The 14931-nt window shown below is 42.7% G+C and overlaps 2 protein-coding genes across 4 annotated transcripts in view; both read left to right on the forward strand.

Annotated features, from left to right (window-relative positions):
• PCNT (pericentrin) overlaps positions 1–1760 on the forward strand; it is a 79911-nt gene extending 78151 nt beyond the window's left edge. The window contains exon 41 of the mRNA XM_081190750.1: positions 1582–1760. Coding sequence (XP_081046876.1) covers positions 1582–1607 — 26 coding nt within the window. The 3' untranslated portion in view covers positions 1608–1760. The remainder of the gene's footprint in view (positions 1–1581) is intronic.
• A 4492-nt stretch (positions 1761–6252) lies between these two features.
• LOC308585213 (uncharacterized protein) lies at positions 6253–14725 on the forward strand. 3 transcript variants are annotated; one of them, XM_081190748.1, is made up of 3 exons: positions 7497–7733; positions 7764–8862; positions 11498–14725. In XM_081190748.1, the coding sequence occupies exon 3, from the start codon at positions 11529–11531 to the stop codon at positions 12591–12593; it is 1065 nt and encodes a 354-aa protein (XP_081046874.1). In that variant the 5' UTR covers positions 7497–7733; positions 7764–8862; positions 11498–11528; the 3' UTR covers positions 12594–14725. The 3 variants fall into 3 exon arrangements, with proteins under 3 accessions (XP_081046875.1, XP_081046874.1, XP_081046873.1); XM_081190749.1 differs by lacking the exons at positions 7497–7733; positions 7764–8862 and adding an exon at positions 6253–7270; XM_081190747.1 differs by having other exon boundaries at positions 7497–8862.
• The last annotated feature ends 206 nt before the right edge of the window (positions 14726–14931 follow it).

Below are 14931 nucleotides of genomic sequence, written 5' to 3' on the forward strand. Positions count from 1 at the left end.
GGGAACTCTGTGAAACTACAATGGCTACAATGGCTGTGGATGGAAAGTTACTAGTGGAAATCGAAAGGATGTTTCAATTGGTGGGAACTCTACAAGAGCAGAGCTTGGCTATGAATAAACAACTTATGACCTTGACTTCTGGAACAGGCAGCTCTGCTGTATGTATTGAGGACCTGAATGAGAAAGAATCCACAGCTGAATGGGAACTGATATCTGAAGAGGTGGAAGAGACTAAACAAGAAAAAGAGAAAGTAAAGCTGGGAAGTAACAACCAAAAGCTGACATCTGTGGAATACAAGCAAGGAGACTTTTGGATTATATCTACCACAAGTCTGTGAAAGATGAAGAAGAGGAAGGAGGAGGTCCCGGGAGTTTATGGAACACAGGAACTTAAAACAAAGAAATATGATTGGGGCCTCCATTCTGACTTTGACTTTGAAGATGCAGGATTTGTGGAAATTCCTCAGCAGTGGCTTTCAGATGTCCTTGTGGGAAGAGAATATGGTTTGATGGCGAAAGAACTTTTTCCAGACTTGATGACCGACATAAAGGACTACCAACAAGACCGGCGGAGAGGGACTGAAAGAGACTTGAAAGCCTCGGACGTGAGGAACCCAGGCTAAGAACTGCTATTCTGGATATGTATTGGGAAGGGACAAAAACCGGGGATGGGAGGGAGGGAAGAAGAGAATCTTAAAAACACTCAAGACTTTTAGGTTTAGTTAATATGATTTTTAATTAAGACAAAATGAGAAATCGATGGAAGAGAACTTGAGTCCAACTTAGGAAAAATCTATATTTCTTTATAAAAAAAGGTAATAAGATGGTTAAGAGGAGAAACACCAATTTGCTGACAAAATTTTGGGAATTGGGATGCATGAGGGGGGGTGGGGGGAAGTCAGGGAATAGGGTTAGGAAACTAGGATTTTCTGAATTTATACATGTTCTTGTCTCGTGTCTTTTTTGTGTATGTTCTGTCTTTATAAAAGTGGAAAAACCAATAAATTTTTTTTTTAAAAAAAATACTTTCAAACAGAAAATGAAAATGTATAACTTTAAAAAGAGAGAGGCTGAAATGCCACGCACTTATTTGGGAGTAAACCAACCTAAACTCAGTAAACCTTACTTCAGAGTAAATGTGCATCATATTGCATTGCACGTGTCCACAGCGCTAGCTCAAAAAATTGCTGCCTGAGAAAAAGGTTCAAGTAGTATCTCACCATTCCATTTAAATAAAAATAAAAATGGATTAGCTGTTCAATGCTATAAACATGACAGCATCTTCCACTGTACCCGAGGCCAGCGGGCTAGTTTGGGGCAGATCAAACGCCTCTGCCTTCCATCACTTCCACTGCTCCCTGTTCTGAAGCAGCTGCCTCACTCCCTATTGAGAGGGCTGCCTCTGCATGTCTAACTTGCTCTTGTATAGTTTTATATTTATATTTTAGATTCTTTAAACATAGCTGGGAGGGAAGGAGGAGCGAAGTGTCCACGGTTTCAGCAGCTCATACCAGCACCATAGCTTAGTTTAACTATGATTTAAAGTGGTGTTTGAATTAACTTGAATTTGTGTTAATTTAGGACAATCTCGACAAGAGAAACTTTGAAAGTATTGAGATCACATCTTTGACATGAACTACAGAAACTTTCAGCTATTGCCTTCTTCTCCAGTGAACACCTTGCGCTAGCAACACGTCTGCATGTACAGAATCTGTCAACACTTTTGTTCAGTTGAATAAAAGTGCCTGTGTTTGCTGTAATTTTGCATCATGTTTTTATACAAAGTATTTTTTTATAAATTTTAGTGCACTTTGGGTCTTTCAGGAGAAAGTAATGCTTCACGGTTTTTTATTTGGTTTTATTAGGAAGTTGACAACTGAATGTGCCTTTCTGTGTTAGGACAAGTGCCATAATGTCTCTGTCCGTGCTTCTTTTTACTAGAATTCTAAAATAATTCAGTTGGATTTCTCACAAAGAGTTATTATTAAAAAAAAACCTTCTAAATCCTTACTTAGAACTCTTGTGTTTGCGTTTCTTTCATCTTTATAATTTCAGTGTATTATATGTGAAACTGCATATAATCTTAGAATTGTAGAGTTGGAAGGGACTCTGAGAGTCAGCTAGTATGTTCCACTAACAGAATCTCTCCCGATGTTGAAGTCACTGTAAACTTTCCCAATCAAGAACCATCTTATCTGATTAACAGATTTGAGATGCATCCATTTCGTTTGTTGCCCTTTTGAGAAACTGCAGTTCCTTCCGTGGTATTACCTGATATAGCTGGAAGCCTGGAGTGCCCTTCCACCCCCTGCACTGCTCTTTCAGTAAATCAAACTCTCATGTTTCCAGTCTGCCTAGTGCCAGGGCAGGGAAGCCCTGAGCAATTCATACCACAGATGCCTTGCAATAATATATAGATTGCAGCCAGTAATTAGCCATGCATGGCAATGGAGCAGACAGCCTCTAAGCATACTCAGAGTGCCTTGGCAAAATAAAATATCTATGAGGCCATGAAGTTTTCTGGATAGTACAAGGGAAGGAAACCTCTGGACATACACAGAGGGTTGTGTCCCAATGGCAGTCATGCTCAGAGTAGACCTACTGAAATTAATAGGCATGGCGAACAGGAGCATGAATTGGGTCTACTCTGAGTAGACATTAGTTGGGTACAACCCAGAATGCCTCCCCCCCCCCTCGCTGAGGAGAAATGAAGTTGTCTACATGGTACAAGGAAAGGAAAGCCCTTGACATGCACAGAGCGCTACTGGACTTAAAGTATATCAGTAAAACTGCAGTTTTTTGTATTTCGTGATTTGATGAGAGAGCCTCACGGTGTGGTCCTGGGCCTTCTATCATGGAAGAGGATTCCTCTTGGGAAACCTTTGCCATTATTGAGCATCCTGAGCCTGTGAGGCCATCCTGGTTGGCCTTCCCTGCGGGGAGTCTGCTGCCACCTTGGAATAAAAAACAAAGAAGTTTTGACATTTGAAGTGTCCTGCTTCTTCTGACCCTGAAGGTTTGAAGACAAGAAACATACATAAGGACAAGACAAGATTCCTACCCAAGCTCACTCTGCCTGCATTGGACCAGTACTGGCAGTACTTGTGTACTGTGCACAACTCCTCTCACACCTTTGATGCCAATCGTGAAAAAGTTCTCTTTCTCCTTGCCCATCTATGGATTTGGTATCACTGGCACTTATCCCTGAACCCAGAGCTCCAGGTGTTTGATCAGTGCTGGACAAGGATATTATTGACCTCACCTCATAGGTCCTTTATTGAAGGCCTGGAGTGTATACCATTTCCCCCAATCATACCATCTAGTCTCTCCAGCACAGCTCGTCAAGGGGCTTAAGGGCATCAGTAATGTCTAGAGGTTCTTCACAATGGTTATCTGACGAGAGGAGGACATAGAGATTCCTCCCAGGAGTCCCAGTCTCAACATTTGTGATGTCGTCATTGGGACCAGAGATGAGAATACTCTTCTCTTTTAGGAGTCTATTGTAAAAAAAGGGCCTGCTGGCAAAATGGCCAAGGAACTGAATCAACCTCTGCATACGAGGAGAGGATACAATGTTTGGGCTGTTTAGCTTATTTTAGACAAAAAGTGTGTAAGAGGTGAATGATAGAGGTGCATAAACTTGAACTTCCCAAATAATACTAGAACCCAAGGTCAATCAAATAGGTTGGGCAGACAAGTTAAACAAAAGGGTTCACTGTCATAAGATGCAGTTATGGCCACCAACTTGGATGGCTTTAAGTGTCAAATCAATGGCCGATGAGGTTATGTATGGGTCCTAGTTATGATGGCTGTACTACCCCCATGATCACAGGCAGGAGGCTTCCATATTAAAAGGGACTGAGGAGAGCTTAGCCTCAAGCAAGTGTGCAAATGCAGGTATTTGGTCAAGGAGCAAAGGCCAGCAAAGACGAACACCTGGTCCATGTGTCTGGGAAGGGATGGGAGTTACATCCTCATAAATGTAACACTGAGATTTAATGCCAGGACATTATCCGTTTGAAAAATGTGAACACTGTTAGAGGCACTTGGGCATCATTTAATCCTCACAGAAAGCGGATTTCAGTTTAATCTGGCTATCAGATTCAAGCTTTAGGAATTACAGGCTGTTTTCCGGGGGGGGCAACTTCCTCAGTTGGATGAGATATCTGATGAAGCTGAATACTTTGCTTTGTGCAAGAAAAGGTAAGTGATTGTTTTTCCTGATACTGCCATCAATTTATTCACCCTTACTAGATTTCATATTTCAGATACTTTAGGTGAAATAATTAAAAACCTTTAGTTTAAAATGATTTAGATTCAATTATATATTAATTGAATATCTGTTGACTTCAAGATACTACAATAGAGGAGCCAAAGGACTATGGCAGTGATGAGGAACCTGTAGCCCTCCAGCAGTTGCTGGACTCCAGCTCCCACCCCCTCTGACCGTTGGAGGACCACAGGGGATTGCTGCATATGATCTTCCATATGAAGTGGCTAGGAGCAGCGGTGTGGTCTAGTGCTCAGCTTCTGCTGCTGCTGCAGCTGCTGCAGTCGCCTTCCGCCCTGGCCACCTTCCTCCTTCTCAAGCTTCTATTTCTGCCAGACTGACTCTCCATCCTAATTTGCCAGCGGCAGCACAGGAAGATCTAAGCCTTTTGTGATCTCCCCTGCCTTTCTCCTTTGGACAATGGAGAGGGGGGGTTGTAAAAGGGTTTGGGCAAGTGTTAAAGGGATGGGGTGGGGTGTGCAAGAAAAGCAGAGTGGGAAGCCTCACTGCCAAGTGCATGGAGGGTATCTTATTTCTTGACGCCATTAGCTTCTGATTGGAGAACTGATGGTGGCTCTGTTGACTTATGGCTCCTTGATTTCTAAGATTTGCTTTGAGATTTCCCAGTGCAGTTTCCCAACTTTATGCAGCATCATTCAGTACCAGATATTTTGAACTGTGGTAACATCATCCCTATGGATTTCTGTGTGTCTCCCACCCTCTCTGGGACATAGGCTGTGCATTTATATCTATAAAAACACATCCTGTCATCCTTTCATATGTGTTAACCGATCATTTTGAACACATTTTATTTATTTCACAAAATTTATACACATTGATTGGGGGGCACACCTCAAAGCAGTTTACAAAACAGTAAAATCAAAAAAATTACAGCCCTGATTTAAAACATACAAAAGTTAAAATATTAAAACAGAATAAAATTACTTCAACTTTCTAGGCATCTGGGTAGGCTTGTCTAAACAGGAGTGTTTCCAGCTGCCAATGAGAGGAGTACAGTGTAGTCTCTCCCACCTGATCTCAAGAGGCGGGGAGTTTCAAAGTGCAGTTGCTGCCACACTAAACGTGTCCTTACAAAGGCAGAACAGGTATCATCATGTGACACCTGTTGCAGTGCCAGTTCCAGTTGGCACATGTGGCTTAAGGCATTCTCATAGGTAAATGGGTCCCTAGTTGCTAAGGGCTTTGCATACTAACAGTGGCACCTTGAACTCAGCCTGGTAGCAGATTGGATACCTATACAGATCTCTGAGCACAGGTGTTACATGCAGACAAGGCCTCACTCCTGCCAGCATTGTGCTGCAGCGTTCTGCACTCACTGCAGCAGCCTCTGGATCAGGCGCAAGGGAAGTCCCACATGGAGCACCTTGCAGTAATTCAGTCTTCATGTAAGAACTCCTGTGGCCAGGCTCGCAGCCCTGGAGTGGCCGTAGCTGTCAAACCAGCCACAGTTCCTCAAAGGCACTTCCGGCCACTTAGGCTCCCACAGCCTCCACAGACAGCGTTGGACCCAGAAGCACCCTCAGACTGTGAGCCTTCTCCTTTAGAATGAGTGCAACCCCATTCACAGTTGGCAACTGACCAATTTCTCAGGCTCAGGAGCAACTCACCCACAGAACAGATTGTCAGCAGCATACTGATAGCACCTTGCCCTCCCCCCAACTCCTAATGACCCAGGTGAGCCAGCTTGGGCCCCACATTGTGGGTGCCCAGCACACCCTGCCCTGCCATGGCGTCATGGCGCAGAGCACCAGAGGTAAGGTGGTGCTTGGCTGCAGCCTCCCCCCCCCAGCTCAGTGAAGGTGGTGGGAAGATGCAGCACTGGGCCACAGAGGAGGCGGCCTCCCACCACCAATGATTTTTTTGTGGGTGCTTGTGTCCCCTGGGTCCCCTGGAGATGGCGTGCCTGTAATGACCACTCCCAACGGCTACATGTAGATATTAAATAAGATAGTCCCCTGCAGCACCCCACATCATAGCAGCCAGGGGCTGAAAGGCTCTCTCCCCATGGGACTGGCTGCACTCAGTCATGAAGGTAGGCTTGGAACCACTCTAATACGGTGCCCCAGTCCCCATTTCCTAGAGGCAGACCAGGAGGAAGCCCTTGTTGATGGTATCAAATGCCGGTGAGAGATCAAGGGGCAGGAGCAAGGACCCCCGCCATGTCCTGCTCCCTGCAAAGGTTTAGGGCCTTGGCAACACTGGATTGTGTCGTCTTTCTATTCAGAGAGTTATGAAGAAGGACTCCTCCTCATCCTTCATATACAACACAAGGCAGTCCCTGTTCATAGGTTCACTTTCTAAGAGGCAATATTGAAAAGAGTTGGGGGGGGGGCACAAACAGACAGAAATGCTTACAAGCAGTATTGCTAACATCCTGTCTTATGTGGCATCCTATTACTTCTGTGTAGCCCAAGATTAAATATTTGAGTCCTGCATCCCACCTGCAAAGCATGAATAGTATAAGCAAAGATACATCTGTGAGAACAAAAACCCTAAATTTAAGCCCATGTGCAATTCTTTGCTATCTCAGAAACTGTAGCTTATACAAATTTAACAGCTAACCTTTTGCATCAATATACCCACTTGAGTAACTACAAAGAGTCGCAACCAAGAATCCCCAGTACATATGCCAATATATGTTTGCAGGTTCACCTCTTATTTTTCTGTACTCCAGTTCCTTAAGTTAAATGTCACACTAAGGTTTGACCCAAATGTGCCTCTTTATACACATTTCAGATCTCAACACTCTTCCAAAGTGACTGCAGCTATAAGCAGGTGGCCAGCATAATTTTGCAACTGCTTCCATTATTCATGCTTTCTAGCTCCCTATCCTTCTGCCTTGCATGTAGCTTTCAACCTGTCTTTCTCAGCACATTGACAGCCAACCCTTTCATCTCCGTACTTTTCCATCTGCCACTATCCATGCCCAAAGGACATTTGAAGGAGGAACCCTGGCAAGAGCATTGGGATGCCGCAAAGGTAAGGATGATCTGAGTGAATGTTGCCGAAAGGCACATACAGGCAATTAGATAAAAACACACACATGATTGTTCCTTCAGATAACAGATCTTTTCACCTGTGCTGGTGCAGTTAGTAGTTACTAAAACATTTTAAAGAATCGACATACATATTTGTTTCTGCTTTGTGAAGAGTTTCTTGTGTTCAACATGGATATTATGGTTTTGGCCAACCGGGAAATATTTCGACTTTTAAGGACACTTGCAGACATTACTGCAATTACTGTCTACTCTCACTGAGTTTTATATAGTAAGAAACACATGCCTAAAGAACTTGCAGTTTTATTACATTCCTCCCCCTCCTGCCACTCTCAGGTGGGCTCTGTGGTCTTGGCAGTGACAGCGCTCATTTTCTAAAGTTGACCGCAGATATATTAAATTTATTTTGAAGCAGCTGTCAGTACCAAAGTACCATGTCTAGCCATGTAAAAGGGTGGCATTACAATCTGCAGTAGCATGGTTGCTGCTTTTATTGTTGTTGTAAATAAGAGAGTGCACCAAAAGGGTATTCTACAGTTGAAAGGGTACATGGAGCTATGGCTTTCACAGAAGGTATAAAACAAACATATATGTCACTTTTTCTAAAGAACTGGAGCAATGAGAGTTTGGGAAATCAGATTAATAGCCATGCAGCTCAGACGTTTACTCAGAAGTAAATCCCACTAGGGTCAATGGGACTTCCAGATACGTGTGCATGGAATTGCAGCCTTGATCTTTATGGTGTGAGGCAGCAGAAATAGGAGTGAGAAGCATTTGTAAATTTCTTTACAATCAGAAAACTTTGAAATGTGCTCTGCAGTTTTGCTTTCAAGTATTCCAGAATTCACTTTCATTTAACCAGTACATTTCTAACCAAATAAGTTTCACAGTAGCATAACAATAATCTTTCTAGAAAGTCTGGGAAATGGCCACCATGGCTGTCAATAGCAAGAAACATAATTGCATGGAACAGCAAGAATTAAACAACTTGTCATTTTAGAAATAAGACCCATCCACAGTGGGATAGTAAATATGATTAAACAATGGTACTAAACTCCATTTATGCTGCAACTTGGTTTAATTTTCAGTGATCTTTTATGGGGCTTGAAGGAGATGGTGTTGGCTGGCCCAAGGTCATCCAGTGAGCTCCATACATGACGCAGAGATTTGAACCCTGATCTCACTGTTCAAAATCCAAAACTCTACACATTATTCCCCACTGGCTTTCTCTCTTACGGTGGATCATTCATCCTTTTAAGCTACATCCTCATCATCACTGTTTATTACAACAGTTTAATTCCAAAATAAGCTTCTAAGCCATATAAAAACTAATTACACAAACCTTAAAATATAAACGTCTACAATAAAAAATATGCAATAAAACAATCCCATTAGAACAACATAGCAACGTGGTATATTCTCAGGTCCGGAGTCCAATGGGGCATAATTTAGTTGGATCAGAGACTGGATTACAATAGAACAACATAGCAATTGAAACAGAAGACATGTCACAAAATCAAGGAAATGCTTGTGCAAACGAGTGTGCCTTCAAAAGTTGGCAAAATGCAAGAACAGGTGAGGCCTCGTGAATTTCCGCAGGGGTGCATCGCACAACCATGGTGCCAGCAGGGAAAAGGCTGCCTCCGTGTCGCCACAAGTGAATAATCACACAACCAGCCTGCTCTCAGATACGTATCTGCTTTATATAATACCCATTGTCTTGGGATAAAGCACATTTTCTCTTAGATTGTTTTAAATGGTTTGGAGAGTGCTAGGATGTCTGCTTATGCAAGAGAACTTGAGTTCTCCCTCTCCTTCCTTTGTGCTATACACCCTCCCCAAATCTACTCTCGAGCAGGAACTCCGTGTAGGGGAAGTGGGGGGGGAATCAAAATTCTGTGGCAGCCGCGTGCACCTTGTGCATGCACGCCACATCGTGTGCTTGCGTGACTCTTGAATGCCACGTGGTGTGTGCACGTCTCGCGTGCAAGCATGAGTGATGTCAGTATGTTGCAAGGCCTCAGCCCCCTCAGTTGTGGGGAGAAGTCTGTGCTCTTGCTCCCAAGGGCTGGGGAAACACCCAGAACAGGTTTAGGGACCATGTGGGGGAAGGGAGAATGTTTTGCTGAGCAAGCAGAAATCCTTACATTGACAGAATGATCATTGGACCCCACTCTTTACAGACCCTCCAAGTGTCCCTATTTTCCAGGGACATCCTTGATTTAAAGAAGCCGCCCCAGTTTCTTTGATTCCAAAATGTCCCACTTTCCCTTAGGATGTCCCTGTTTTCATTGGAGAAATGTTGGAGGGTATGGAATTATCCATCCCCCAAGCCATCTGAAGGCAGTGTTGTATAGGGAAGGTTTTTTAAACGTTTAATGCTTTATTATGCTTTTATATATGTTGGAAGCCACCCACAGTGGCTGGGGCAACCCAGTAAGATGTGTGGGGTATAAATAGTAAATTTATTATTATGGAATAGAACTTCCCTATTTCCCTATCAGAAAAATGTTGGAGGGTATGCCTTAAATTTTTTTTATTTGAAAATTTGTTGAACAAATATGTACTCATTCAGTAAAAATGTGAGGGTTCATAAATTTCTGTGAATATAAGTGTGCTATTTATTAGGAAGGCCATTATTATTATTATTATTATTATTATTATTATTATTATTATTATCATCATCATCATCATCTAAAAGGCCAGAACAGGATATGCAAATCACTCTGAATGTTCATAGAAAATGTTGAGATGAGTTAGGACATCACACTAAACTGTTATTTGCTGTTACATGCGTGGACATGGGTGGCACTGTGGTCTAAACCACTGAGCCTCTTGGGCTTAGACTCTTAGAGCTGGAAGGGACCCTTAGGGTCATCTAGTCCAGCCCCCTGCAATGCAGAAATCTCAGCTAAAGCACCCATGACCTCTGCTTAAAAACCTCCAAGGAAGGCTTCCTGATTGTAAGGTCAGCAGTTCAAGTCTGCGTGGTGGGGTGAGCTCCCGCTGCCCTGTCCCAGCTTCTGCCACAACCTTGCCGTTCAAAAGCATACCAGTGCATGTAGATAAATAGGTATCGCTGTAGCAGGAAGGTAAACAGTGTTTCTGTGCACTCTGGTTTCTGTCACGGTGTTCTGTTGCACCAGAAGCAGTTTAGTCCTGCTGGCCACATGACCCAGAAAGCTGCCTGTGGACAAACGCCGGCTTCTTTGGCCTGAGAGAGAGATGAGTGCTGCAACCCCATAGTCGCCTTTGACTGGGCTTAACCATCCAGGGGCCCTTTACCTTTACCTGCGTGAGCATCAGGTTCACACACTCCAGCACTTCCTCTTTTGCCTAAATCATCATTTGCCATTACTTCCAAACCAGGCGTTATTTGAAACAGATACCTTCAGATGTTGCTGAGTTGTCCTCTGCCCCACACAGCCTGGTTAGGGATGATAGGAGTTGTACTTCAACAATATCTGAAGGGCCACAGATTAGCCACCTCCGGTTTCAAATTTAGTCAAATGTTGTTACTTTCTTTTTATCCTAGAATGAAAATTATGCATGGAATGAAGTGGCTTTATATTTTCCAATAAGTACACAGTCAGAAAGTTCTGTGTTAGACTCAATGATTTTATCACATGAGAATCCGAGAAGAGAGCTGGTAACTGGACTTAAAGAGTCAGGCAGGGTTGTGGATGAAGCTCTAGTGTGTGTACAAACTAGAAAGCCAACTTTTTCTCACTTGTGTCATTCCTAAACTAAGTTTTCAAGGTTAATCATTCATTTGTGTTTCTATCATATCTCCAGCCCCATCGTTCTACCCAGACACTGAGGTCCAGCACCGAGGGCCTTCTGGCGGTTCCCTCACTGCGAGAAGCCAAGTTACAGGGAACCAGGCAGAGGGCCTCCTTGGTAGTGGCACCTTCCTTGTGGAACGCCCTCCCACCAGATGTCAAAGAGAACAACAACTACCAGACTTTTAGAAGAATCTGAAGGCAGCCCTGTTTAGGGAAGCTTTTAATGTTTGATGTATTACAGTATTTTAATATTTTTTTGGAAGCCTCCCAGAGTGGCTGGGGAAGCCCAGCCAGATGGGCAGGGTATAAATTTATCATCATCATCATCATCATCATCATCATCATCATCATCATCATCATATACCAAAAATTCTAGGTATTTTTCTAAAATGTTCTTTTAAAAAAATACTTCTGTTGTACAACAGGAACTAAAGAACATACAGAACAAGACTGAAGATGTATTTTCACTACTTAATCTGCCTCTGGATTCCTCTCTCCTTTAGTGTCTCTGAGACCCATAACCCATGCCATAAAATCTGCTTCTGCACAGAAGGGGCAATGTTTGTGAACTGTTCAGGAGTCACTGTCAGCTCCGATCTCATTTTCCCTCCAGAGACAGAACACTTGGATCTGTCAAACAGTCAGCTGCATTCTGTTCCAAGCAAAGGTCTCAGATCCCTGTGGAAGTTACGGGTTCTCCTTCTGAGTGACAACTACATCAGGAGAGTTGAAGAGAGAGCATTCCTCTCCCTGGAGAGACTCCATAAGCTTGATATTGGTAGAAATGAGATCTCCTTTCTTGGAAACAGTTTTTCGTTGGGTCTCGTTACTCTCTACGAACTCACTTTAGCCTACAATAGGCTGCAGGAGCTACAGTACAAGAACTTCAAACACTTCGAAAGTCTTCAGAAGCTCAATTTGCAAAATAATAATATATCATTGATAGAAACGGGTGCGTTTCGCAGTCTCACCTGCTTGAGGCAACTTTGTCTTCAGAATAATCACCTTCATAACCTCAACAATGGAGATTTTTCTATGCTACAACACTTAGAAGTTTTGAACTTGGAGGGCAACAGAATCAAAACCATTGGCCCTGGAGTCTTTACTTCTTTAAGCAGCCTCACAATACTTAACCTGGTGCACAACCAAATTGAACATATTCGATTCAAGACTTTATTATCTCTCCAGACCTCTGGAACTCACATCTTGCTCTCGGACAACCCATGGTTTTGTGACTGTGACCTTCAGAGGGTTTTTGCTAAACTGCACAGTGTCAGAAGGCTGATCCTAGATGACTATCACAACGTGACATGCATGGAGCCCCATATCCTGAGAAACCGTCCTCTGTCATCTGTGGACACCCAGCTGTGCATTGCAGAGACAGTGACGGTTCTTGTCATAACTTTCACAGTCTTTGTTACTGTGGTAGCTGCCATTGTCATGGCTGAAAGGAAGAGAAAGAAGAGGACAGGCAAGCACTGGAGTGAGGACAGCAAAGTCTCCTATGATGATCATAACTGAAGCAGCACATCTCGAGAGAACCTTTTCATCTACTTAGAGTTATGAGATTTAGTAAATCCCTTCAGATTTTGCATTCTCTCTTTCCTTTCAAGAAGTTTTTAATTATTATTTCCAAAGCATAGCTCACCATTACAAGAAGGAGCAGAAAATATAGGTATGTAGCTATGAATGTCTACTATAACAGAGAAAACTGCTGTAGCAATTCCAGGTTACTATATAAAAATGAAAGTGTGCTAATTATATTTGGTCCCGTCCTGCTTCCTCCATTGGAAGAATGACCCTCGGGGTCCCTTCCATCTCTACAATGCTATGATTCTGGACTACTTTCCATAACAGAAGATGGGCCTAGAGAAACCAGGCGTATTTAACTAGATATGTTAAATCTCTTCCCTTAAAGAGACTTTTCCAGTGCCTGGTGTATGTTATTCTCATGGATGCTAGCATATTTTACATTACCTCTTGGTTACAGATGGAGGAGAATTCTGCTTGATTTGCATTTTTAAGCAAAGGAACCCAATTCAAACGTCCTGATTGCAATACAGTCCAGATTCAGATTTCTCACCTCCTTGAATTTTTCTTGGCATTAAAAATTACCCAAATGCATTAACATGTGTATTTTAAGATAAATACAGGTACATTCTTTTTAAAAATATATTTTATATATATTTTTCCACAATACAGTAACAACACAATATAACATCACATGATGACTAAGTTGCCTCCAGAGCCATCAATTATTAATGTCCTAGATTTATTTAGGACATGTAATTTAGCTATATTTTATCCCACAAATATCTGGCAGAGTTAAACTGGAGTCTTGATTATCTGCATAGACAATAAAGCAGAACCATTGTTTGAGAAACTTATCTTTTTTTGTCCTCTTTGTTCTTTCAGTTGAGCAGTCATCTTTTCCATGAGGGAAATTCGTCATGTTGAGGAACAGATCAGTAAAACCATGTGTGTGCTGAGGCTCTTCCAGTAGAAATTATGTGTACACGCAGATTAAATACTTACTTAAAAGTTGTGCAGTTCTGATTTATATATATTTGAATAGTAATTTTCATACAGTTTAAAATGAAACACTGTAGCTTAAAGTGGAAATGAGATGGGATTGTGAGATGAACAAGCACGAGGGATTCGTGAGCACATTAGTATTTAATGCCGTTCATAACTTAGGCCCCAAAGATCTGAAAAACAGCCTCCTTCCCTACTGACCTTGCATGCTAAAGATCAGCAGATCAACCCTCTCTTTGTAGTTCTGCCACCCTTGGAAGTGCAGAGAATGGGGGTCCTTTCTTTGTGGCAGCCCCTAAATTATGGGACTCCATCCCCCCAGAAATGCGCCTAGCACCTGAGCTTTTGCCACATGCTGAAGACAGACCTCTTCATCTTAGCCTTTGACAGTTAAGGCATTTCGTTTGGTGGGACCCAGTGTAGCGTAATGTTCATCAAGTGTTGGACTAGGAGCTGGGAGCGCAAGTTTTGAATCCCCACTCAGCCGTGAAGCTCACTGGGGGCCTTGGACCACTCAGTCCCCATCTCTTAGCCTAACTACTCCACAGGGTTGCTGTAAGGGTGAAATGGGGTGGAGCCGAGGAGGAGAACCATGTGCCTTGAGATCCTTAGAAGATGAAGGTGGTATATAAATGTAATAAATAATAATAAAATCTCTTTGGCTGAATTTTTACTGCTCTCGTACGTTGGAATAGTTTCACGTGTTTTTTAATCGCAATAGGCTTTTCTATTTTTATGACTGGATGCTGAACTTCTGTAGACTGCTTGATGATGGGTGGGTGAGGAATATTACAAATAAATAACAATAGGAAACTAGTTCTGTACTTTTTTGGTTTAACAACAATCTGAATCAAGATGCCACTAATTAACCAGTTTCAGGGCACAATTCAAAAGTATCTCATCTCGATGTCCGTACGGGGAATCATTAAGACAGTTGAGATGCAGGTGCAAGAACCGTTTTATCCCTTCAATAAATTGGTATCAAATTTCAGAGACTTTGTTTGTATTTCTACCCTTGAGCTTTTACTTTCCTTATCTAAATCCAACTACCCAACCCTGTTGCACCAACTTCAGACAGAGAGAATTTGTGAGATCTTTCCAGCGGCAGCAGATGCAAGTACAGTGGTGCCCCTCAAGACGAATGCCTCGCAAGACGAAAAACGCGCAAGACGAAAGAGTTTTCCGGTTTTTGAGTCGTTCCGCAAGACGAATTTCCCTATGGGTTTGCTTCACAAGACGAAACATCTTGCGAGTTCTTTTCCTTTTTCTTAAAGCCGCTAAGCCGTTAATAGCCGCTAAGCCGTTAATAGCTGCTAAGCCGCTA

Source organism: Podarcis bocagei (assembly GCF_964188305.1).
Source record: "Podarcis bocagei genome assembly, chromosome: 1".
Taxonomy (NCBI): domain Eukaryota; kingdom Metazoa; phylum Chordata; class Lepidosauria; order Squamata; family Lacertidae; genus Podarcis; species Podarcis bocagei.